This window comes from Capronia epimyces (assembly GCF_000585565.1).
Source record: "Capronia epimyces CBS 606.96 chromosome Unknown aczIQ-supercont1.9, whole genome shotgun sequence".
Taxonomy (NCBI): domain Eukaryota; kingdom Fungi; phylum Ascomycota; class Eurotiomycetes; order Chaetothyriales; family Herpotrichiellaceae; genus Capronia; species Capronia epimyces.
Genome location: NW_006912912.1, coordinates 881,700 through 906,020, shown reverse-complemented (window position 1 = coordinate 906,020; position 24,321 = coordinate 881,700). Strand labels below are relative to the sequence as shown.

The window sequence follows — 24,321 nt, the reverse complement described above, 5'->3', positions numbered from 1 at the left end:
AAACTGCTCGCAGCTCACTTATAGAAAACTCGACTTTTGTTTAATCAAGGACTATATTCTATCTCTTCTTGAAGAAAAAAAAAGTCTCAACGACTATCAACTTGAACTTGTCGCGTGTGTCTTTGAATGATGCATGATTAGGGGACAGGGGTCAGGGGAGAGGGGATAGTACTGTAGAGTCACCCGAGGCCATCTGCAATCGTAGCCTTGACCACCCGGACTGCCTTGGCTCACCTTTTGCGTCAGTGATCCTATCCTATAGTATCTACTACTACTTCGAGCCACTCTTCCGACTCGCGTGCTAGTTCGAGCCACTCTTCTGACTCGCTTCTTCCCTCACTTCCTCCAACACTCTCACGGCCTCCTCGGCCTTCTCGGCCGGTACGAACAGATGGTCATGGAAGAAGCCACTGACGGGATTCACACTGATGCCACGCCGAGCCAGCCTTGTGGCCAACGTCGCCATGAACCCGACGGCGGCAAGGCTCGAATGCACGTCACACGTGATCATGCGACAGGGATACTGATAGTCGTACCGGTACAGCGTTTTGAGCCTAGAGCCAACAGTGTCGGGGACAGAGTCGTTCTCGACACTACAAGGATTCGGAGCATGATGGGTCTCGACACTAGGAGAAATAGGAGCATGATGAGTCAGTCTCTGGACCAGATGAGATCCAATCTCGGACTCAGTCAGGTCGCTGAGCGGCGCAGACTGCCCGCCAAGCGCTAGGAGACTTCGACATACCTTTTCTGAGCTTGATCTTGCCGCTGATACCTCTCAATAACGGCCAATTCCACAATCACCGTAATGCCGTCTCCGGGTTCGCGGAAAAACAGGATAATTTCAGCCAAAGGGATCGGAAACCGAGACGCGGCATTCGTGCCTTCAAAGTCCGATACCGGGATGTTCAGAAACACGTACGTCGGGGGGTGCAGCGTTACAGTCAGTGTCGAGAGAAGTTTGGACAGTGACGTTTCGCCTGAGGTCGAGGATGTGGGCGGAGGGGAGGACATGGTCGTGGCCGTGGTCGTGGTCGATACTTGATACTTGCAGACGAGACGAGAGCAGCGGGAATTCCTCAGTGGCTTTACCATACGGCGGTCGACAAGCTTGTCGAGGCTGTTAACAGTAAGGCCACACTACAGAGGATTCCCGCTGGTACTCGTACATGTCTCGGTATGGATTGGTATATCGAATCCATAGACGAGACGAATCCATAGACGAGCGGGCGACTAGCTACGCTATGTGTACTAGTAGTGACGAGGCTTGGCCAAGGCTGCACTAGACCCGAATCGGCGAAATCAACATGATAGACGGAGTTGTACGTGGTTCTACGATCCTGGAACACTGAAACTGCACATGCCCATCACGAGTCGTCGCAGCCAGCACCAAATCTGAAGCGTCTCCCAGTCATATCGACGCGCACAATTCCATCAATCACTTCCTCTACTCTTTACAGTGCCAGAATGGGCGCGTCAAAAGCCGCAGCCTCCACAGCCAACGCGAGAGCGAGAGCGAAACCAGACCCCCCCTTCGCGACACTCGCGCCACGCGTCAAGAACATCTCGCAAGCCACGATCCGCAAGAAATGGAAACCGCTACCGGTGTCATCGCAGGAGAAAGTCGGCCAGATCCTCCTCGATGTTAAAACGAAGCGATGCGGCGCCGCGCGCATCCCTGCCGTGACCAGCAAGATGCAACCAAGGGGGAAGAAACGACCGATCTCGAGGGCCCAGGTCAAGGAAGACGAATACGAGAAGGCCGTGGAGGAAGTGGCTGACAAGTATGTTCTTGTTCTATTCTGTTCTGCTTGATTCTGTTTCCCTCACCTGCCTTCTCCGGCGTGGTCAGATTGATTCGAAGCGCCGCATGGTTGCATCGAGTCAGCCTTGTGCCGTGAACCTTTGCTTCCCATGTATGTATTTGCCTGCCACTGCCGGTTACCCTACTTGACTGTAGCGGTCAAGTATGGTCTTTGACCGAGGAGTAACGTCTTCAGCCGGAGGGAGGGCTAAGGGTGAGGGACTAGATTTGTGTTGTTGGGTTTGGCTTTTCTGGTCCTGTGTCTTTCTAACATGAGTTCTTTTTCCCTTCTACAGGCTTCTCTCCCGTCTCCCACGGATGCCCTTCCCTCCCGCCAACGGTGGCAGAAGCAGCAAATCCAACTCCAACTCCAACTCAATCGCTGCCGATGACTCGGCCTTCGACCTCTCCGCCACGCTGCACCGCATCACCGCCCTCCAGGCCCAATTGACCATGAATACACAATCGGCGAATCTGCTCCGGATGCAGATCAAGCGCGAACAAAGAGCCTTGCGCCGCGACCACGCCGAACTGGACGGGCTCGAGACCGCGCTGAAAAGCAGCCAGACCCTACGGCGGAAGAAAGAGATGGGACTGCATCCGCTGGCGAGGGCGCTGGGTCAGAATCAAGACACGGTCTGGGCAGAGCATGTCGAGAGGGCGAACTTGGCCGCTGGAATCTCTGGTTCTCGTGGACCTACTGCTGCCGCGGTCGCTGCCCGTCATGGCGCCGCGCTATCAACTTCTCTATCCGCGTTGTCGTCTTCCGAGCTTATCCATCGGTCTCGAGACCCTCCCGCGGAAGGCGATCCCGACCTAGACCCGCTCCTCAAACAACTACGAAGTCATCTGCTTAGCATGCAGAACAACACAAGGAATCTCAATCCAGTGATGGCAGCCATGGACGAGGCGAGGACCACATTGGACCGGTTTGCTATTGGCACATTCGACGACGAGGGCCTGAGGCGGCTGTGTGGCCTTTGAGAGCTGGCTCCTGAGACACGCACATGTACACATGCTACACCCGCACGCATCCGCACCCCCACGCACACAGAGATAGAGCGAGAAGGGAGGAGATTGTGAGAGATCATGACTACAGTCCTGTCAACTTGGAGAAACCTGCTCTGCATGGATCGTGGCCGCCGAGCTGACTCCTTGACATCGACTTGTCCTATGGGTGCGGACCTGTCTAGTTAGTACTTGGTTTGGTCGATAGAAACAACTTGAAGACCTCCAGTGTCACATACGGGCTCGAATCAGACATTATTAACCAATTAAAAGTGAAGGCATGAGCTAGGCAATAGTCAATATTAATGATAGTCATTCCTGACTGGTCCAAGCTTGAGATCTCGATTCGTTCAACGGCTCATAGCCTTAGATACGACATAACGTTCCCCGCGTACTCCGTAAAGTGATCGATCCAGATCCAGGCCATAGTCCTCCAACTGTTCCAAGCGCAATGCGGGCGGGCGTAACAATCTCCCATTCTACTTCTTTGACGTCTTAGGTAACAATCTCCCATTTTACTTCTTTGATGTCTTGGGAGGGGGCGGAAAATACAACTGAGGCGAGACCGGGTCTGTACCGTCAACCACCTCTGGCGCCTTGCCTGCTCGGACATTACTGCCCGTGCGGTCGACGAAACCCGGCGTCAGTGGACTTCTCGGTAGGTCGGGACTTCGGATGGCAAAGGAAGGAGATTTGGCACTCGGAGTGGCCACGGGTTTTTGCAGAGGCAAGTCCTTGGTTCCTCCGAGGATATTGAATGTCCTGGTGCGCGGAGTCATTGGAGTCAATCCTCCTTGGAAGCCGGGTGTCTCAGGCTCAGGTGCCCGGATGGTTTCGCCTGTTACTGGATCTTCGATCGTCTCAAACCGTGCCCACTTCTCTGCCTTAATACGTTTCGCCTCCGCATATTCTTCACGTTGTCTCTTCGAAGGGAAACACGACCAGACCGCAAAGCCCAGATATACAACAAAGATGCCCAGCATGGCGCAGGTACAAGCGAAACTTGCTTTGGCTTGTTGACAATACCCCACCAAGCTCTTGTTATGTGTCACACTGCAAGATTTCGTGATGTACCAAGGTGGGCCGTTCTGAGGATGATTGGGATCGGTGGTATCGCTGCTGGCTTGATAGTCAACCGACACAGTGTAAAGGGCGATGAGGATGGCATGGACGACGGCGGACAGAATGGGCGGGAAGACGTGCAACATATACATGATGGACTTGACCAGCATGATAAACATGGAGAGAACCGCGATGACGACGTTGTAGTCTGTTATACTGTTCCAGATTAGCAGAGTGTCGACCCTACCCTCGAGTGGCATTGTGCTCACAATTGTGACCAAACTTTCGGGGTCGTGTACGGTCTGTAGTTCGCTGCCGCATAGAGTCCTGTGGTTGGGCTTGAATTGAAGCCATTGTCGGCGCCGTCTTGCCATAGCTTTGTCCGATAGAGGTTCGGAGCCGCAATGCCAAACAAGGCCAGAAGAGCAATTGTTAACAGTAGCTCAACGACGAGCAGGACGTAAAAGGGCCATTTGTTCGGCTTCCAGCGTCGAGAAAGGAAGAACATGGTGGCTGTGTCCGCGAGGGTAAATGGCGGGGTTTATTCTTGGTCCGTCGATGGCAGCCCAGTCAGTGGTATCGTTGCATGTTCAATCTGCAGCCCAGGTCGTAGCAGTATCTGCTTTAAAGACCAGCAGATATCTGGAGTTGCAACTCTCATAGCATGGAAAGGAGGAGAGAAGGAGGATAAGAGCAGAGCAAAGCCCAGGTGAGCCGGCCATCTTGAGGTGACGGGCTGGCCGGCGACTGTGCTGACCTGCAGCAGGCGCTTACAAGAACGAACATGGCGAATGAGGGTTGAAGGCAGATGGCAGCGCGAGGCCAATGAAGACAAGATGAAACGACAAGCATCGTGAAGCTAATCGTGGGACAAGGGACAAGGGACGCGGCCGGCATGGATTGGCTGAGCAGACTGCGGGCGGCTGTGACGGCGTGACGGCCGAGGGTGCGCCAGGCTTGGGGTCCTAAGGGATCTGCGCAAGACACACCACCATCCTCCACCCACCTAGAGTCCCACAGTATGGCTACACCCATCACTCATCATCTATCATCCATCATCCATTACTCCACTACTCGTACAGATACAGATATGGATAGGTGCGAATACACAGTGTCTCACTACAAGCATTAACAGGCCTCTGTCCACCATTTTTAGCATCACTCCTCGTTCAAGCCGCATGTTGTCATCTGTTGTAGCACCGCGTCCTTTCTATCAGGTTTCGATGCCTGCTTCCCTAGGATCTTCGGAGAATGGCTGTATGTTGATCTGGCAGAATGCACACGCCGCTTCCGCTTCGTATTGATGCGGCGACGGGTCGTTTCCCTCACGACGAACAGCGAGCACACTTCCAACCTTGTTTCTCGAGCCCTGGGAGTCAGGGCCATTCTGGGGGAGGAGGGCCGTGCTGCGAGGATATATTACACATAACGGGGCGTCATTGATGCACTGTCTTCGTCAACTCTCTCTAAGACTCACGATACGAAGGTCCAGGATGTCCACAGTCCCGCCCTCTGTGTGGTTATAGTGGTCATCTGCAGATCGAATTCGGTGTCGGAGTTGAGTCTGATGCAGTTGTCAATACTCTGCGGCAGAGGCACTCGGTCGGTCAGTCGGTCATGACATGGACTACATGTGCAAGAAGTCGCCCGCGGCAAATTCTGGTCCAAATGCAAGGTTCGAATCTGGCCTGGCAGATGCATGGTGACTGACTTCGTTGTCATTCAGTCGACTCAAGCTCCTGGCATTACTCTACTACTCTTTTCTCTTTGCTAGTTCACAATTTCCTCAACAGCCCGCCACGTTTGGAGGAGATTCACCGCTGCTTGAGTATCGGGATGTGCAGTGCCAAGAACCTTGGAGCGGAGCTCCACGCAGAAAGTCATCAAAGCCATGGCTTCGTCGTCACGACCCTGTGCCTTATATGTGCTGGCTAGGTTGGCCATGCTGGTCAGCGTGTCGGAATGCTCTGCTCCTAGCACCCTCTTCCTCGTCTCCGTCACTTGCACTACCAGCTCTTCCGTCTGGGTCCAGCGGCCTTGATTGTAGTACATCAAGGCTAGGTGTTCCATGCTGATCAGCGTGTCGGGATGCTCTATACTCAGCACCCTCTTCCACGTATCCACCACTTGTATAAGTAGCTCTTCCGCCTGGGTCAAACGACCTTGACTCCGATACGTCGAGGCCAGGTTAGCCATACTGGTCAGTGTATCGGGATGCTCTGGCCCTAGCACCCTCTTCCTTGTCTCTACCACTTGCACCTCCAGCTCTTCCGCCTGGGTTAAGCGACCTTGACTCCGATACGTCGAGCCTAGTCTAGTCATGCTGGTCATCGTGTCGGGATGCTCTGCACCCAGCACTTCCTTATTGCCATAGAAAGCCTTTTGAGAAAAATCTTCTGCCGCTCTCCAGCGTCCCTTCCGGTAGAGTGCCTCACCGAGACTGTCGTAGGCTGAATATGTTTCTTGATTCAAGGGTCCTAGCGTTTGCTCTCTGTAGTTCACCACCGATATATGTGTTCTTATAGCTAGGTCGTACTTCCCATCAGCTAGAAAACATTGTCCCGTTTTCTCAAGTAGTTTATACCGCTCCGGAAGTTCTTTCCCGTCATAGGGACGGTAAAAACAGTGTGCGTGTGGCATGTATATCGTCCAGATACCCTTGTTCTTATAGCAACGTTGGGGGAAAATATCTGCAAGCCGAATAGTGCAGGCCGTTATCCGATCAGAAAGTGTCCCTTCCATCTTCAGCCAGTTCCGGGCGGCAAGCAGTACGAGTCGATGCACATCGTATAGTTCCCCTTTATTTGAAATGGTTTCTGTTTGCTTCGTCACGAATGAATATCCCATCAAAACACCAACAGCCTTGATAGCCTCGAGCTTCGTCCCATCATCTGTAAACAGAGAGAGTGGAATGCCCATCTCGTGAACGCACGCCATAGATGAGAGGAGGTCTGCCGCCAAAGTGTGGTGGGTTCGGATATGGTCAAAGGAGACCAGCCGGGTAGTAGCAATTGGATTAATGTGATCGGGATAGCGGGACGAGTCTCCAAAGTCCTCGCTGAGAAGGTCAACAACGTCTGTATCATGTGCGTCCAGTAGCTTCATATAGGTCTGCACCGTCATGTGAGGGACCATATTGATAAAAGAAGCAGCCTGGACAATTGCAAGTGGAAGGAAAGCCAGCTTGATAAGTAAGGAAACAAGGGTTTTCTGGTCGAGTGCCGCATCCAGACGATCGAGCCGCTTAATAAATATGTCAATAGCTTCGTCTTGTGGAGGGGCGCGCAATTCGACAACTTCTTCCTCAGCGATGAAAGTGGCTACTTGTCGCGAACGGGTCGTGACAAGGACGGAGCCGTTCATCGTTCTCGGCAAGAAGCTTACGAGTGGCCTGTTTGGCGTTCTCGGCCAGACGCCTGAGCCCGCGAGTAACAGCTCTTGTGGTAAGCCTCTTCCCCATAGCCACTCGTCGTCAGCATTGTCGAGAATCAACAGCCATTTGTCTTCAGAGTTGTTAAGTCGTTGCTGGACTAGTGGCTTGACATCGGCTTCATCGTCCCCAAACCCCGGAATCCCGAGCTTCTGTCCAATTTTGAGCCAGTCTCTTGCGAAACTCCACTCGTCTGAGGCTTGTATCCAGAAGATCGAATGCTCTGGGTGGTTTGATTTCACTTGGTAGGCGAGTTCCAACGCCAGTCGACTCTTACCCACCCCTCCTAGTCCCAGGATAGGTACCGTCCGACGGCCGTCAGGCTCGAATAATTTCTGCTCGAGTTCTGCCAGCTCTTCTGCACGGCCACCAAAGTTAGCCCTTCGTACGGGAGGGACATACCATATCGGATCGAAAGACATAGTTAAGAAACGTCAGCTCTCGTGGCAATTGGATATGTGTAGACTTTAAAGAAGCTCGCTTTTGTCTATGATCCAATTTGGGCCAGTGTTCGCGGGGGATAGGTCCTAAGGAACGACGTGAAGGATATCTCTGACATCAACAGAGGCAGGAATCCGGTCATAAGATGTATACTAGGAGAGGAGTTGAAAGGCATAGGGCATCAGGGCGCAGGCTGACTTCGAAGAGTGTTCTTCCATCAGTCTAAACGCAGGCTGCATGGTTTGTTCTCATGGTCACCATCTCGACCAATCCGGTCCATCCTGGTAGCGTCAGGCCAGCCGCACAAAGAACTCACCCTGGATGACCTTTGGAGGAGGACAAGGTGTAGAGCGGACAGCGCAGCCAATGCTGGTACATAAGCCTACCTACATAAGCCCCTAAGCCTAGAGGTGGCACGTAGAATCCGCCGTAGTTTTGATTGCTGCTTTTAGGTCTCGTCAGAGTTGAGATTGGGTGCTCCGTACTCCGTACAGCAAGATTAACAGGACTACGTTCCCTGTCCTGGGGCCAGAAGAGCAGGGTCCAGGGTCCAACAATGACAAGGTTTGGGTTGTTGAATATGCAGTAACAACCCAAGTAAGTCTGGCCGAATTTACGGAGTACTGCTACCTTGTTCCTTGTGAAAGCTGACATATGACATAGCGCAGGTACCACACGTGTTCCAAACCCCTTGCGAAGACTGCCCTGTCAATAAAGTCAGAACGAAACCCGCGGCTGAAGAAACCTGCAGAGCAACTTGACGACCGCGATGAGAATGCTTTTGCTGACGACGAAGAAGATTTGGAGAATGTTCCCTACATAGGAAGCTCTTCGATTTCGTACATCCCTGTATCCTGTATCCTGTATCTCAGGGCAAGAGCGAGCTTCAATGGAGATCACCTAGCTTGCACATCGTCATGACAAGGCTGAGATCAGTACGCCGTACGGAGTGTGGGCGGTGGGTTCCTCTGCCAGCATTAGCAACCTCCTCCACGGGCGAGCAGACTTGCGTGGACTTCTCCTGGAGTCCGAAATCCTCAATCCTAAGCAAGTCCCGACCAGGATCAACATCTCTTGACCTGGAGGGCGCTGTTGACATGGTATCATTCCACTGTGAAATATCCCGCCCACGGATTGGACTTGAGTTACTCCGACAAACCTTCCGAGCGATGGCAAACCTCGCTCTATCTGGACAATCAATTATAGCGGTAGCAGTCCAGTTTGACATGTTGCTGTTGACGATCCAAGCAGGGCTTAGGGGCCTAGGTAAATAGCCTATACTGGCACCACTTGTAACCTCAAGAGATTGACCACACTGGTTCGGTAACGGGCGGTGGACCGAGGGCCGAGGTGGTGTGTTCTGTGTGTGGTGATGCTGCCGCCAGTCATTCTGCGTCCGTGTTCTCACCTCTCACCACTATTCACGGGTTGTCTGTTCGCGGCTTCAATCAATGCAGTCCACCACTCGGAGACCCGCAACTTGGAAACCTAGACAATGCCAACAAGCCAACAGCCACCCAACCTCAGCCGGTGCAGTGGGCCTAGGCTAGGGACTGGCTGATCTGTCACTCGACTGGCAAGGCTGCCAAGAGACAGGGATTGCCCTGGTACTATGTTTGACAGTTTGTAGGTGCGCTCCAGTACGGTACGGGGAACGAATACGCTATCCGGGGATCTGGGGTTTCTATATCAGTACTCCGTACGCTCGGCTTGAAAAGTCTCAGGCGGGATCTTTGCTCTCGGACTGGTCTTCCGAGAACGAAAACTGAAAAACAGATTTCTGGCCACATTGCCTGATCCTGACCCACTCCACTCGATTGGGGGTTCTGGACTGCCTTGGTGTGGGTGAGGTGAGGATTCATCACTAATTACTCAAGTTTCAACAAACAGCCTAGAAGTCCTATCCTGCTCTCCTGTGCTTATCGGTTGATGCGTTACATTCGACACCATGGGTGCTGCTTTCGTCATCAACGTTGTCGGTAGGTGGGGGTCATGATCCACGGTTGGGTCGAGTCGAGTCAGCTTCGTCGACGCAGCTTCGTCGGCCCAGTTCCGCGATGGCATATACCACTACTACTACAATACAACACCATCCCAAGGGGTTTGGATCTGGGACGTCGTGGCCGGGCCGACAATTGCTAACACGATTCGAACGTAGCTGCATACACGAACTGGTGTTTGTGATGGATAGTGCATCGGGGTCTGGCTGGAGACCTCGGTTACCCCATGTTCTCCATGCCCGAGGCCTTAGCCCCCAGAAGGCTAGTTAGGCATCCCTACTACGACCAAGTGAGGCAGAGTCTTGGTTTTAAACCGTCTCGTGGACATCACGATCTTTCCCTCCCCAGAGCTGTACAGGGTATCACTATCTCCGTGGCGGTTGCATTTGTTATCGAAAGTGCATTTGCATTTGCAGGGGCCATTCGTTAGTGACACTTCGAGACCATCGTTGACAGTTGACAATATGGGCTCTACGACAGAAGTCGACTATGATGCCATTGTGATCGGGGCGGGGTTTGCAGGGTTGAGGACGCTCTATGAGCTTCGAAGCCGGGGCTTGTCGGTCAAAGGCTTCGAGAAGGGCTCGGATGTGGGTGGGACGTGGTATTGGAATCGGTACCCCGGGGCCAGGACTGACAGCGAAGCCTGGGTTTACATCATGAACATCTCGAAAGAACTCAATTCAGAATGGACATGGTCGGAGCGTCTCCCTGGCCAGGCGGAAGTCCAGCGGTATTTACACCACATCGCAGATCGCTTCAACCTACGCCAGCAATTTGAATTCAACACGCGCATTGCCTCGGCCGAGTACAACAGTGATCGCAACGTCTGGACCGTCACGACCTCGACAGGACAGTCTTATACTTCGACGTTCCTGATCACAGCATCCGGCCCGCTCTCATCTCAGCGAAGGCCACCATTCGACGGGCTGGACTCTTTCCAGGGGAAATGGTATCAGACCTCCTCGTGGCCCAAGGAGGGAGTCGACCTGGTGGGAAAGCGGGTGGCCGTCATCGGCACGGGTGCCACCGGGGTGCAGGTGATTCCGATTGTGGCACACGAGGCGGAATCCCTGACGGTCTTCCAACGAACCCCAAATTATGTGATCCCGGGGCGAAATCACAGCATCAGTCCCGAGCTGCTGGGCGAGATTCGACGCAACTATGACCAGGTGTGGAACCAAGCTCGGGGCCACGTGTTTGGGCTGGCTTATTCCCCTGCTGACCGCACGGTGGCCGACGTGAATGAGGCCGAACACCAGGAGGTTCTGGAGCGTGGGTGGGAGACGGGTGGGTTCCGATTTGTGTTCGAAAGCTTCGACGACGTGCTCCTGGATCCGAAATCCAACGAGGCGATGGCGGAATTTGTTCGCAACAAGATCCGCACCATTGTGAAAGACAAGAAGACGGCCGAGTTGCTTAGTCCCAAATACCCGTTCCTGGCCAAGAGGCCACCGCTCGGCCATTTCTACTACGAGGCCTACAACCGACCCAACGTTAAACTCGTGGACATTAGTGACAATCCGATCAAGGAGCTCACGCCGAAGGGGATTCGCACGCAGAGCGGCGACGAGTATGAGTTCGACGTGATCATCTTCGCCATTGGATTCGACGTGGCCACCGGGGCTCTCACGGACATGGACATCAGAGGACGAGACCACACGTCGTTGAGTGAGAAATGGTCCAAGACGCTGGAAACCTTTCTGGGCATCACCGTTCCGGGGTTCCCCAACTTGTTCATGGCCTCGGGGCCCCAGTCGCCATTCGCCAATATCCCCGTATGCATCGACCACGAGGTCAACTTCATCGGCCGAGCCATCTCGGACCTACGCCAACATGGCCACACCAAGATGGAGCCGACCGAGGCCGCTGCGCTCCAGTGGGCGACGCATGTGGAGGAGAGTTTCAAGGCCACGCTGTTGGGCTCGTCGTCGGCCAAGGTGCACTCTTGGTATGTTGGGGCCAATGTACCTGGCAAGCCGCAAAATGTCCAGTTCTATTTCGGGGGCGTGGGAAACTATTTTGCCCAGATTGAGAAGGAGGCTGCTGCAGGATTCCCCAGTTTCGAGAAATCTTAAACACGCAATCATCTCATCATCCTAGTTAGTAGCAGGCTCTGCCCATGGGGCTGAGAAGGGACTGAGGAGAGGAATGCATCCCAATCCCCTAACCCTAAACCGCTCTCCTTTACCCGTGCCTAAAGACTGAGACTTGTTTGTACTTTTACCGTACTTCCAATCACACGTGAACATTCGATGGCCTTGAGCTTGAAGGGGAGCTGTGATACATGTGTTCAGTTTTCATCGTCGAATCGATCCAGCGAGAGGCCAGGCCAGTACTGAGAGGCTTAGGGGTACAGTGTTGTGTTCTTGTCCCACTTCCGATGATTCAGTTTTATTAATCAACGCATGCAATGCAGTAGCTGTACAGCATCTCTCCTGGTCTGACGGATCCAGTAGCCGACTCAGGTATCTCGACAGTGCGCGCATGTGCCCAAACTCACATGGCCACAGCTTCCACGCTGACTCGATCAACACCTCTCGACAGCGGGCCGAATCGGGCCGCGGGAATTGAGGTAGTGCAATACCAGCCTACTAGTACCTGGTAGGGGTAGGGCGGACACCTCAGCTGCCAGGTCAGCTGGCAGTGGGACTGACTAGGACTATCCTGTCCCCATCCATCTCCCCCCCGCGACCACCGACCCAAATACCCCGGTAAAGTGGGACTTTGCTTTTGCGGGGGATTCGGATTCGGTGATTCTATATCGAGTATATATACTACGTATAGAGAAGGCCAGGCAGGGTTGGGGGCTCCCCCATCCTAGTCCTGAGCAGAGCAGAACAGAGCATAGCAGAGCAGGGCTAACTGAAGGTGCCTTATTGTGACTGTGGCTGTAACTGCGGCTGTGATCACACTGTGAATGCACGCGTAGACCCTACACCAAGCGAGGGATTCGAATATGAAGAAGGCTCAGCCGTTCAAGGTGGTCATCGTGGGTGGCAGCGTTGCGGGCTTGTCGCTGGCCAACATCCTGCAGGAGTACAACATCGACTATGTTCTTCTCGAGGCCTATCCCGACATTGCACCCCAGGTGGGAGCCAGCATCGGCATCCTCCCGCACGGCAACAGGATTCTGGACCAGCTAGGCTTGTTCCAGAAGGTGTTGGATTTCGTGCCTCCCGTGGCCAGCTTGATCTTCCGCAACCAAAATGGAGAGATCATAGTCAGCCACGAGGGAATGCGGAAGACATTCGAAGAGCGGTACGTATGATGGCGCCTATTTCATTCCCATGTCCTTGTACATCTCCATCTGTGGCGGTCTAGACCCAAATCAACCACTGACTAGACCATCCATTCAGACACGGCTACCCGATTCTCTTTATGGACCGTCAAATGTTGCTGCAGGCCTTGTACGACAACATCAAAGACAAAGACAAGATCCTGACTGGACATCGCGTCACGCTCCTCGAGGTCAACTCGACCGGAGTCAAAGTGACGGTGGGTGACGGCACGACGTTCGAGGGCGACATCGTGGTGGGAGGCGACGGCATCCACAGCACGGTGCGACGAGAGATGAAGAGAATGCAGAAGGAACTCAGCCCGGCATCTGTAGCTCCCGAAATTGACCGTGAGTGTCCTCCACCTTGAACTACCGCAGCGACATGCGTCGAACCAGAAGCAAAAGCAGAAGCAGCAACTAACACCCAGCGTGCTCAGGTGTCCCCTGCGATTATTGCTGCATCTTTGGCATCTCCAACCCCTGTAAAGGCATCGAGCCGGGCCAGGTCAACTCGGTGTTCCGGCACAAAGTGTCGTATCTGGTTATCGGAGGGCCTTACGGGCGCGTGTACTGGTTCTGTTTCGTTAAGCTGCCCAAGCGGCTGTACACGTCGGACATTCCTCGCTTCACGAAAGAGGACGAGGCTCAGCTCCTGGCCAAGCGAACAAACGACAAGATCCTACCCAACCTCGTATTCGGCGAGCTGTTCAAGCGCAAAATCACGTCAAACATGACGGCCTTGCACGAGCATGTTTACGAGAAGTGGTATTTCCATCGTATCATCACCATTGGAGACGCGGCACATAAGGTATGTCAATATGGGAAGGTGGACACACACACACACATACACACACACATATATATCTTCTCCCTCCTCCCTACACATATATATACTCCCATACCCTACACATCAACACCCAACTAAACCAAATGCCAAACTATCTAGATCCATCCGATCGGCGGTCATGGCGGCAACGGAGCCATCGAGTCAGCAGCCACTCTTGCCAACGGCCTGTTAAAAAAACTCGGCGAGTTGCGGAGCGATGGTCAAGGCAAACGGCCGACGACGGAAGAGATCGAAGCCATCTTCCGGCACGTGCAAGAGGTGCGCCAGACACGAGTCAACCACCTGCGCGAGTATTCGCACGAGCAGCAACGCACCGAGTCTATGGACAGCCCTCTGCACTGGCTCAAGGTGAAGTTGCTGCCGCTCATGGACGTCGACGACGTGGTGTACAACTTCTCGTGCAACATCCCGTTGGCCGAGAAGCTGGACGGCCTGCCATGCCCGCGCCAGCCCAAGCTGATTCCGTTCAAGGACGACCTGGAATCCGACCCCCGACCACGAGGCACAGCGGTTTCGGTCCTACTGGTCTCATTCTACCTGGCGTGCGGCATCCTGACCTTCTACGGTATGTGGGTGCACTCGGCCTCGTACGGGCTCGCCGGGAAGTTTGAGGCCATCATCCAAAACGGCCACTTCCCCATCGGGCCGGAGTATCCGCTTAAAACGTCGTACACCGGCCACGGCTGGCTCGACAACTACCTGACCTTCCTGACGGCGGTGTTCATGCCGGGCATTGAGAACTGGGACCGCAACTTCGGCACGCTGCAGCGATATTTCCTGGGCATGCTCATCCAGCCGATCGCAGTCTGGACCGTCGAGGGGTTCCGCAAGCGCCATGCGTTGACGGCCCTGGCCCCGACCGCCCTTCTCGTCTGGTTCACGCTGTTCCAGTCGGCCGGCATCGGCATCTACATGCCCTTCTACTACGCCGTCTGGACCCCGTACTCCGACACCGATCGATACTGGTGGCCGGTCAATCGCGAAGTGCCCATCCAGTATGCAAAGGTCCTCCTGCCCGCCAACCTGCTGGGTTATGTCCTTCCCACCATCTTGATGTTCGTCCCCTGGCAAGACGCCACTCTAGCCCAGACCTTCGAGGCCATCTGGCAACCTGGCCCTATGTTGGTCCCCATCCTCGCCTGGCTGTTTGCCGCCGTCTACCGACTGTTCAACCCGCGGTCGGCGAGAGATCACCAGCACCACACCGCCACGGAGGAGTACCAGGACATCGCCTACCTCAAGACAATCTACGTCGTCATCGCCGTCCTGGGCGCCGCTCTGCACGTCTACATCGTCGGCCCGCTGTTGTTGTCGTCCGATCCGTCCTTCAACTTCTCCACCGTCTTTGGCCTGACTTTCACCCCTGGCCCCAGGGAGCTCGGCGAGGGTCTGCGCCTCTTGTTTCTCGCCGACTTCTTGGGCTTTGAGGCTGCTTCTGTCGCCTGGACATGTGCCGCCATCTGGGACTTGAAGCGAGTGGGAAGGACCACCGTCAACGTCCCCAAGGCCTGTCTGGCCGTCTTGGCTGCCACTGTGCTAGTCGGCCCGGGCGCCGCCATGAGTATTGTCTGGTACTGGAGAGAAACGGCCATGGCCAAAACACAGTTCAAGAGCGAGAGTCGATGATGGCCAAAACACCATTCAAAGCCCGACTCGGAGAACCTGAACACAGACAGTCTCAATCGTCCGGGTCGTGCAGCGCCGGTACAGGCTTCCTCTTACACATCACTAAGTTACACCACTAAGTTACATCACTTGTTTACACGGACCAGACGTTTCAAGCTGGGGCTGAGACCAAAGTCGCCCAGTGCCGCTGGTCGCCGTCACATCCACAGCCAGATGAGCAGCAGCGGCAGCCCCAGGAGGAGGAGGAGAGGAGGAGGAGGAGGACTACATTACATGGCATTACATAGTATTACATTACACTACAGAAGATCAGATCAAATCAGGTGGACAGTTCGGGGTCGGGCTCGAGAGTACAGACTAAGTTGAGTTTGAGTTTGAGTTTGAGATTCGGATCTGCTTTTCCGTTTTCCTGGGGTTGGGGGGGTTAGGTTAGTAGTTGATTAGTTGAACCACCTATACTATATACTCCTATACTACTATACCCATACTAGTTACATATACATATACATACATACACCCTTATCCTTATCCCTCTATTGGAATCTGAACTGAACTGCTCGCCATTCGCAATGCCTGCGCTCGAAACCGCCGTCCTTTTCGGCGCAGGGGGGAGACTTCTTGAATAAGGAAGGACCCCTTGAGTGAGAACTCTTAACGGGGAAGAGAAAGGTGATGTGCGTCGATCGAGACTCAAGAGTCACTGGTACTGGTGCATCAACGGGGCCTAAGCCCTTGGATAATTGAAGCCAAAGGTACCTGACTGTTATTCTGTTGGTCATCGGTCCCTCCAACACCCTGACATCGACATCGACATCGTTTATGTACGGAGTACAGAGTACAATAGAAGAATGTTCAATGGAAAAACACAGCAATGCTTGGCAGTTGTGTAGAGACAACCTCACCTGACCTGCCCTGTCAAAGAGATGAGAAATCGTTCACAGGAGAAGATCCCAACCTGCAATTCCGAGTTGAAGTAAGAACAGACGTTTGGGCCGAGATTGGCCGCGACGAAGCAGAATCTTATCTTATCACAGTGGCGGGCAGTATCTTATCCTACCTAGGTATCTTATCTAGACACCGCCACCGGCACTAATGCCTGCCTGCGCCTCGCGAGACCCCTTGTCTCACCTGCAGAGCAGCACGTTCCATACGTACTACGGAGTATTTCCACTTCCACCAGCCACCACCTGCAGCCACCAGGCAGGGTCACCAACCTCTTGATCGCGTTCCTTGTCCTTGTCCCTGTCCTTCATCCGTACAAGATATTAGCACCTAAGCTCAGCTACCGGAGTCAGGAAGCGAATCATCACATCATGTCAGACTCCCATACATTCATTGACGAAGCTGGATCGTGGCTACTGTAGTCAAGGCTTGGGCTTAGGCACCTGTGACGCCTAAACCCACAGCTTGTGCTCCCTCCTGGCGCGGCGCCGGCTAAGGAGGCACCCACGATCAGCCAGGACCAGCCCTTGAACAGGCAAAGCCGGTGCGCGGAAGCCTTAGGGTCCCCGGTTTTTCGCCAGCCTGGTGTTTGACCAGCTCCCGCGTTTTCCCTCTTTGGGCGATCCGAAACACCTCCCTTGCTGTGCAACCCTCCACGCGCCCGCATGTCTCTCACGCCTCACGCCTCACGCCTCACTGGCGAATCTTTTCCTCCCGCCGCTCCTCTCAGTCGTACTGAGCTGAGCACGCAGGCACGCAGTACGGATACTGCTACTCCGTAGACGCCCGCCCTCTCCCTCTCGCACATTTGGTGCTGGTCACCGACTTGCAGAAACAAATTCAGTCAATCCCTCCTTCATCAGCCTTGGTCTGCACTCGGTTCATGTTCCTGCAGATCTGCTTCCACTATCCGTACTCCGTATACCCTCCCGCTACCGCGTATCCAATTTCCCTCCAGCCTGATGGCCTTACGCTAGTCTTCTACCGCCGATGATCTCTCCCTCTAGCACAGAAGTAGCACCACCGAGGCCACCGATGCTCCTGCTGCACTGTGACCCAAGTGCCGCGCGCAAAGGGAGCTGTACGGAGAGTACGCAGTAGCTGTCTGCAAACTGCTTCTGTTCTCGACTGCGGCCAGCACACCTAACCTCACCACCACTCTTCTGCTGTATTCCATCCATCCATCCTCAACTTGACCTGACCCTGACCCTCTCTTCCTCTCTCGTCGGCCAGGCGGACAGGCGGACAGGCAGAATGTTGCGGCACGGGCCTGGTCTACACAAACGGAAGCCTCAGACGGCCGATGGCAATGGCATTAGCGACCTGCCGTCCAGCATCGGCAATCCCACCGCAACACTACCACAGTCGATAGCACTCACCAACATCACTCCTGACCCTTCAGCTACCGCTCCGATCGTGACAGCTTCAGCTCCGTCCGGACTCACCACCATAACAGAGACCGACACTCTAGTCCAGTCCATCACCAGCCTCAACACCGTCTCAACCATCACCACCGAAAGAGTGCGAACCATCACTGACTCTTCCGAATATGCCTCCCTCACCTCGGCCGCCGCCCTTTCCACTTCGACCAAGGTGCGACCGACGACGTCCAAAGCTTCAGCTTCGGCGACCACGAGCGCAGCCGCCGCCAAATCCGCCACCAATCTCAGTACCCTCATCCCTGCGATTGTCGTTCCACTGGTGGTCGTTCTGCTGGCATCGCTCTGTGCTTTCTGGTTCTTTATGCGTCGGAGACACCGGAGAGAGCTAGCGAGCCAACCGGAATTTGTCATGACTGGGAAAGGAGAAAAACTGAGCAGTCGGTCGAACAGTGGTAGATCAACTACATCAAACACTCAGTCAGGAGCCGAGAAGCCCTCGCCGTTCGTCACACAGAAGGAACTGCCCGCCATTCAATCCCCTCCGAGCACCAATTCTGAGTGGCCATCAGCACAGATTGGGGTTGCCCAACCATTCACCCCACAAGAGACGACAACTCGTCGGCCATACAACCCGCCCTTTAGCAGTCAACCACGAGAACCTCGCCAGTACAGAAATTTCAGTGGACCTGGGCCTGGACCGGGACCAAGACCTGCCACATCAGGACGAGCTGTTCCACCCCCGTCAAACCGAGGAGATGCAACGTCGTCGCCATATCGAAACCGCAGCAACAGCACGCCTGGCCAGGGAGGGCTGCCACCATTGCGGACAGATTCTCTCGAAACACCAAGAACGGCTCCTAGCCCAGTGCCGAGAAGCGGGCCTGCCAGATCTCCCATGGGGTTACCAGGCAATCCGAATCCGAACCCGAACCCGCGCCCGAATCCTAATACAACGCATCCAAACCCTAGTGCGGCGTTCCGGTTCCGTGATCCATCTCCTAGCATGAACCACAATGCTCGATCCCAAGCGCCTGGTCGTCTCGCGGCGCCTGTGCCGGGAGCTTACAATGGCGCTTCGTCCATCTCTCAATACTCTCCTATCGTCAAAACAACCCCTATTAATTCCAGAGGACCGGGAGTGAAACGAGGACCGCCACCAGCCATCAACACATCATCAAGCCTTTCAAATAACAAAACGGGCAAACCACTGCCACCGCTAAATTCCGCCAGTCCCCAGGGCAATGTTCTGACAGAAGAAAACGTTCGAATCGCCAAACTGGCCAACTCGTCTAGTTTGGCCTACACTCCTGCCGAGCCCAGCCCATCGCCCAAGTTACCCCCTCCTGCAACCCGGTCACAATTGATCCCTCGCGACAGTCTCCAAGAGGACAAGGACAATTTCTTTGGCGGTAGCATTGGTGGAAGTGAGCAGGGTCGAGGACAGACGCCGAATTCTCAGCCAGGCCCGTATTGGGTGTCGTCCAATCGGGCCAGCATTGTGTCAGAAGCCGATGATTATGAGGACATTGAAGCCAAGTCGGACGTCAGCAGCTTGAACGAGTTTGAACGCTTCGACTTTGGCCCTGACGTCGATAGTCGAACTGGCAGTGCCGCTGGTGCATCGTTGAATTACTTTGCCTCGCAGAACCACTCCAGGAACGGCGGCGGCGGTAGTGGTAGCGGTAGCGGATCTCCGTTCGGGAATGCCATGCATGAACGATGGTGATGTACTCCGTACGGCGACGCTGATTGAAGATGAATCGAGTTAGCCCTGTGCGGCTTGCCACCAACACGGGGAGTAAAGAATGGAGGGGAGCCACCACCACGCGGAGTAAAGAGTGGAGGAGGGGACATGTCTCGAGGTGGCGGTTGACAGTATTTTTTTTTGTCTGTTATCTCATGACCCATGACGATCATTTGGAGGGAGTTTTTGTTTGAGCTACTTGTCGGTGGCACCGGCTAAACTAAAAGGAGTCGGAGTCGAAGTCGAGATGTCGGCGTTCTATGAGACGCGAGTTGAATGATACCCAAAAAACCAACCACATGGTATACCTCTACGGGAGCATGTTCGCTATCAAAGCAATATGGGGGGAGGCCAGACTATATAGGTGTGCCTATCTATACCTAGCTATACCAGACTTCTGGTCAAAGGGCAAGGCTGGAATGCCTAAGTTAATGCCTAAGTTTGATGAAATACCTATAGTGCATATTGCAAGAGCGAGTGTCAGAGTCAATCAGGTGAGCGTGAGGGTGAGCGTAGAGCGAGAGTAAGAGTAAGAGCCAGAGTAAGAGTCAGAGTCAGTTACTAGAGGGTAAGCCTGAGGCTGATCATGGAGCGAAGAGCGAAGAGCCAGAGTAAGAGCCAAAGTCAATTAGGGTGAGGGTGAGAGCACCGACTCGAGCGAAAAGCACACCCTAGCCCATGTACCGGCTTCTCTCCCACGTCCATGTACGAACGGATTGTATATTGTACCTGAGTCAGGAGCACCGTGTAAAGAGCGTAGAGCGTAGAGTGAAGAGTGAAGAGTGAAGAGTGAAGAGTGAAGGGCGAAGAGCACTAAGTAAAGAGAACAGAGAACAGCAAAGTCAAGTACCATTCCGGATGTTGGCATGGCATAGCAGGCCATGTTATGTTATGGGATAGAGTATAATCGAACTGGAATGGAATGGAACTAGACTACCACTACCACTACCTCTACCGTCACTCCCCGTAGCGTGGGTCTCAATTCTCTATAGCTAAGGTATCTAGTTGAAGAGAAGAGGAGGTATAGCTTACAAAATACGAATACGAATACTCCGTATAAATGTGAAAGATACGTAACTACCTACCTACCTACGTGTGGACTATGCCTTTATATATGGAATCCATGCCCATATCCATGCCCATATCCATGCCCATATCCTCATCCTCATCCTCATCCTCATCCTCATCCTCATCCTCATCCTCATCCTCATCCTCATCCTGTCTACGCCCATGTCCATGTCCTTCTTTGATACTCGCAGCCGGAGCTGGATGCCGAAGCTGGAAACTGGTTCTGGTTCAGGTTCAGGTTCAGGTTCAGGTTCAGGTTCAGGTTCAGGTTCAGGTTCTGATCCTAGGCCAAATCATACAGTATCATAATAGAATATATCATAACATAATATATCATATCTCGTCCCGACCACTTGAGATGTCGTCTCCCATGTCCCATCCCATCTCTGACGCGGTGGGTGCCACGGTCTTTGATGCCGTCTTTTCGATCAAGTGTCGCATTTTCTCTCTCTCTCTCTCTCTCTCTCTCTCACTCACTCTCTCTCTCATGGTCACGGTCATCGTCATCGCCATCGTCATCGCCATCGTCATCATCATCAACATCCATGCCAGCGCGGTGTCGCATTGTGTTGTGTTATGTTGGCCGTAACTACGATCCCAGATCCATAGTATGGTGCCAGCCGAATCCGAATCTTTCTGATTCTAGATCCAGATCCAAACCCATACCTCTACCGCCGGATTTGGATTCGGCTGGCAACGGAGGGAAGGACTCTCTCAAAGCGTCAGATGTCTCGAAACATGCCTGAGCTGAGCTGAGCTGAGCTGAGCTGACCTGACCTGACCTGAGCTGACCTGAGCTGACCTGAGCTGACCTGAGCTTGTCGTGTCTTCTCTAGCCCCAGGACCTTCATAGACTGTACGGCTGACACCGGCCACTGTGACCCATCGGTCAGGATGAACGACAGACAGTATTGGTACCGGACCAATACTGATATCGAACTTGTCCGAGTGGATGGTTTCTGTTTTGATTCATGCATGGGATCAATCGCTATCGCCAGCTTCGTTCGTCGAGGATCGCGATGGTAAGCATATATCATGCACCATGCACCATCATGGTCAATGGTTGCGTCAATCATCACCTGATGTAACCATCAATCATTGTGATTATCGTCACAATCACTTGGGTCCATTCACTCGTCGATAAGCCTCGCTCTTGCAGCGGCAGCCAGACCATTCTTGAAGAGATGTCGATGTACGTGACCGTGAGAGCGTTTGTGTTTCAGCAGATGAGCCTCGCTCTGCTTGGTCGCCTCGAGTTCGAGTTCGAGTTGGATGTCGTCCAGTACAGCAAACCCAGACTCTGATCCAGACCCAGACCCAGACCCAGACCCAGACCCAGGCGCTCGCTTCTCTTCCACAGCTCCAGATTCTAGGTAAGACCCCTCGGCGCCGGCACGCTTCTTCTTCTCTTTCTTGGAAAAGTCTTCATATGTCAACGCAGTCACTGTCACGTAGTCGGTATAGGCAGCGGGCACATCCACATTATTGGCGTCAGCCTCAAAGACACTGCCGTCAGAAGACACGGTAACGACACCAGCAGCAGCCGTAACAGCCGGGCTGGCAGTCGGAGTCTGTTCGGCCACGTCGGCGGCAAAATTCGCAGCCTGACCCCAGGTCTTTGAGAATCGACCGTTGCCACCACGGCTGAATCCAGTCGTGGGGATGTCACTGGCTGCGGGAGTTGGGAACGGCACGCTGACGCTGACCCCGAGACTGACACTGACACCGGGAAAGCCAGAAGCACTCGGCACGCCCGCGGACGCCGAGACGGTCGGGCCTTGCGAAGGCACCGAGAAGGTGCCGTTGCCGCTCCCCCCGTCCGTGCTCTGATAGACCTTCAGCGAGTTGACCGACCAGTAGGCATCTGCGAAAGCGGAGGGATTGTTCTGCACGAAGCTCTGGCACGTCGGGGCCTTGGAGCCGCAAACGGGATCGACGCTCCACACGCTGCCGGCCCAGTCGCCGCAGAAGGTGGTGTCGAAGACGATCTGGTGGCTGCTGAAGAAGTCGTCGATGTCGCATGCCCCGCCGAACGCGGCGGTGGCGCTGCCCCAGTTCGTCGGGTCGGGCGAGCCAGCCGCGATGTCGCTGGGAATGGCAGAGCGCGGGAAGAACCAGATGCTGATGCCGGAGCTGGTCCACTCGGTGGCGTAGACGCCGCCTTGGCCCTGGTTGAAGCCGTTGCCGAAGCTGGCCATGTTCGGCGTCACAATCGCGCATCCGGCGTTGGTGGGTTGTCCGAGCGCGTTGACGTCGCAGTTCGGCGTCGCCACCGTGCCGGAGAACAAGCCGTTGTTGGTGATGCTGCACCCAGCCTTGGTGTGCAGGGCCATGCTGTTGCCCAGCTGCAGGTTCACGCCCTCGATGATGTCGATCTCCCCGGCGTCCGGCCAGTTGGGTCCTACCGTCCAGAACGCCGGCCACGTCCCGCACACTCCGCCAGGCATGTGCGAGAGGTCGAGGATGATCAGCGCGTGCGTGTAGGATTTCTTACTGGTCAGTCGGACGCTGACTCTCCCCGACCCCGTCGCTACATTGCTGTGGTCGACCCCCATGTACACTGAGCCGTTGGTGGTGCTGATCAGCCCGTCACTCTGTGCCGTGCTTTGGTCCACGTAAGTCACGTAGCCATTGGTCGGGTCTTGGTCCTGTGTACCGTCAGTAGCTGCCCATTGAGACGTGGTTCTGATCCCGATCTCTCGAGTCTCGACCCAGCTGAGGGTAGCGTTTGGTGTGAACGTACCGTGAAGAAGTCGAACAGGGAGAAGAACTCGTCCGTGGCGTAGTCGTCTTCCAGCACATAACCAGCTGTGCTGAGAGCCACCAGCCCTGCGAATGCCCACAACAAAGAGGCCAGCATCTTTGCACACATGGTGCTAAATCTGACAAGCAAAAGTGATAGCAATATAGAAACAAACGATATGACGAACAAGGAGCGATAGTTTGAGTTGGTCAAGAAGCGATGGAACGAAACAAAAAGGAGTGGACGCAAGTATGCTGCTGAGGATCAATGCTCCTGTGCCTCGGGCCTGACTAGAATCGGACTGACCAAGCACCAGGAGTTGGGACAGACCAAGCTGGAAGAAGGGAAAACCATGGTCTCGGTATATGTATGCAGGAGGGGTCCGTATATCGAAGACGCCACCGCACAGGGCGGGCCGTGGAAAGGGGCGGACGGAGAGGGCCCAGATCAGATCTGGACGTCTGCAAGGCGAGGCGAAGCCGGGCCCACGCACATACTGTACGGATACATAGTACATACTCCGTGCAGGACGGAGGATGGGTATGCACAAATGCCTGCATGCACACCGCACGCAAGCGCCACTCTCCCTTTTTCACGCGCTGGGCCTCTCGGCTGGCGAGACGGAATGTCCGGACAGCTAAGACCTCGACTCACTGATACTTAGACACTTCTTAGCGGCAGAGGGGACTGACGTGCAGAGACAGGAGCAAGTCTCGCAGAAGGGCTTGTTCACTGATACCGCTGATACCGCTGATACCGGGTGCATGAGGGTGGTGGGGGGAAGCCTTGAGTGAACCTTCTTTTTCTTTTCGTTTTCGTTTTTCTTTTCCCACTACGCCTGGGCCGAGAGGAGTAGGTCCGACGATCTTCGGTAGAACGCGGCCTCGATCTCTGAATGGGCGAGAGAGCGCTGATTAAGGACCGAGAACGTATGCAAATTGCAC

General features: G+C 54.4%; 8 protein-coding genes across 8 annotated transcripts; 4 read left to right on the top strand and 4 right to left on the bottom strand.

Annotated features, from left to right (window-relative positions):
- Positions 1-301: 301 nt before the first annotated feature.
- On the bottom strand, positions 302-1,014 carry A1O3_09321 (uncharacterized protein; the record flags this gene model as incomplete). The annotated part of the gene is made up of 2 exons (XM_007739415.1): positions 302-593; positions 746-1,014. 2 exons carry the CDS (start codon positions 1,012-1,014, stop codon positions 302-304), a joined length of 561 nt encoding a protein of 186 aa, XP_007737605.1.
- Positions 1,015-1,467: 453 nt separating this feature from the next.
- A1O3_09320 (uncharacterized protein) lies at positions 1,468-2,788 on the top strand (the record flags this gene model as incomplete). Its single annotated transcript, XM_007739414.1, has 2 exons — positions 1,468-1,784; positions 2,101-2,788. 2 exons carry the CDS (start codon positions 1,468-1,470, stop codon positions 2,786-2,788), a joined length of 1,005 nt encoding a protein of 334 aa, XP_007737604.1.
- Positions 2,789-3,327: 539 nt separating this feature from the next.
- On the bottom strand, positions 3,328-4,382 carry A1O3_09319 (uncharacterized protein; the record flags this gene model as incomplete). The annotated part of the gene is made up of 2 exons (XM_007739413.1): positions 3,328-4,090; positions 4,144-4,382. The coding sequence occupies 2 exons, from the start codon at positions 4,380-4,382 to the stop codon at positions 3,328-3,330; spliced, it is 1,002 nt and encodes a 333-aa protein (XP_007737603.1).
- A 1,262-nt stretch (positions 4,383-5,644) lies between these two features.
- Positions 5,645-7,726, bottom strand: A1O3_09318 (uncharacterized protein; the record flags this gene model as incomplete). The annotated part of the gene is made up of 1 exon (XM_007739412.1): positions 5,645-7,726. The coding sequence occupies one exon, from the start codon at positions 7,724-7,726 to the stop codon at positions 5,645-5,647; it is 2,082 nt and encodes a 693-aa protein (XP_007737602.1).
- Positions 7,727-10,209: 2,483 nt separating this feature from the next.
- Positions 10,210-11,823, top strand: A1O3_09317 (cyclohexanone monooxygenase; the record flags this gene model as incomplete). The annotated part of the gene is made up of 1 exon (XM_007739411.1): positions 10,210-11,823. One exon carries the CDS (start codon positions 10,210-10,212, stop codon positions 11,821-11,823), a length of 1,614 nt encoding a protein of 537 aa, XP_007737601.1.
- Positions 11,824-12,704: 881 nt separating this feature from the next.
- A1O3_09316 (uncharacterized protein) lies at positions 12,705-15,498 on the top strand (the record flags this gene model as incomplete). Its single annotated transcript, XM_007739410.1, has 4 exons — positions 12,705-13,006; positions 13,105-13,373; positions 13,463-13,833; positions 13,972-15,498. 4 exons carry the CDS (start codon positions 12,705-12,707, stop codon positions 15,496-15,498), a joined length of 2,469 nt encoding a protein of 822 aa, XP_007737600.1.
- A 2,196-nt stretch (positions 15,499-17,694) lies between these two features.
- On the top strand, positions 17,695-19,548 carry A1O3_09315 (uncharacterized protein; the record flags this gene model as incomplete). Its single annotated transcript, XM_007739409.1, has 1 exon — positions 17,695-19,548. One exon carries the CDS (start codon positions 17,695-17,697, stop codon positions 19,546-19,548), a length of 1,854 nt encoding a protein of 617 aa, XP_007737599.1.
- Positions 19,549-21,764: 2,216 nt separating this feature from the next.
- On the bottom strand, positions 21,765-23,494 carry A1O3_09314 (endo-1,3(4)-beta-glucanase; the record flags this gene model as incomplete). The annotated part of the gene is made up of 2 exons (XM_007739408.1): positions 21,765-23,282; positions 23,378-23,494. The coding sequence occupies 2 exons, from the start codon at positions 23,492-23,494 to the stop codon at positions 21,765-21,767; spliced, it is 1,635 nt and encodes a 544-aa protein (XP_007737598.1).
- Between the last annotated feature and the right edge of the window lie 827 nt (positions 23,495-24,321).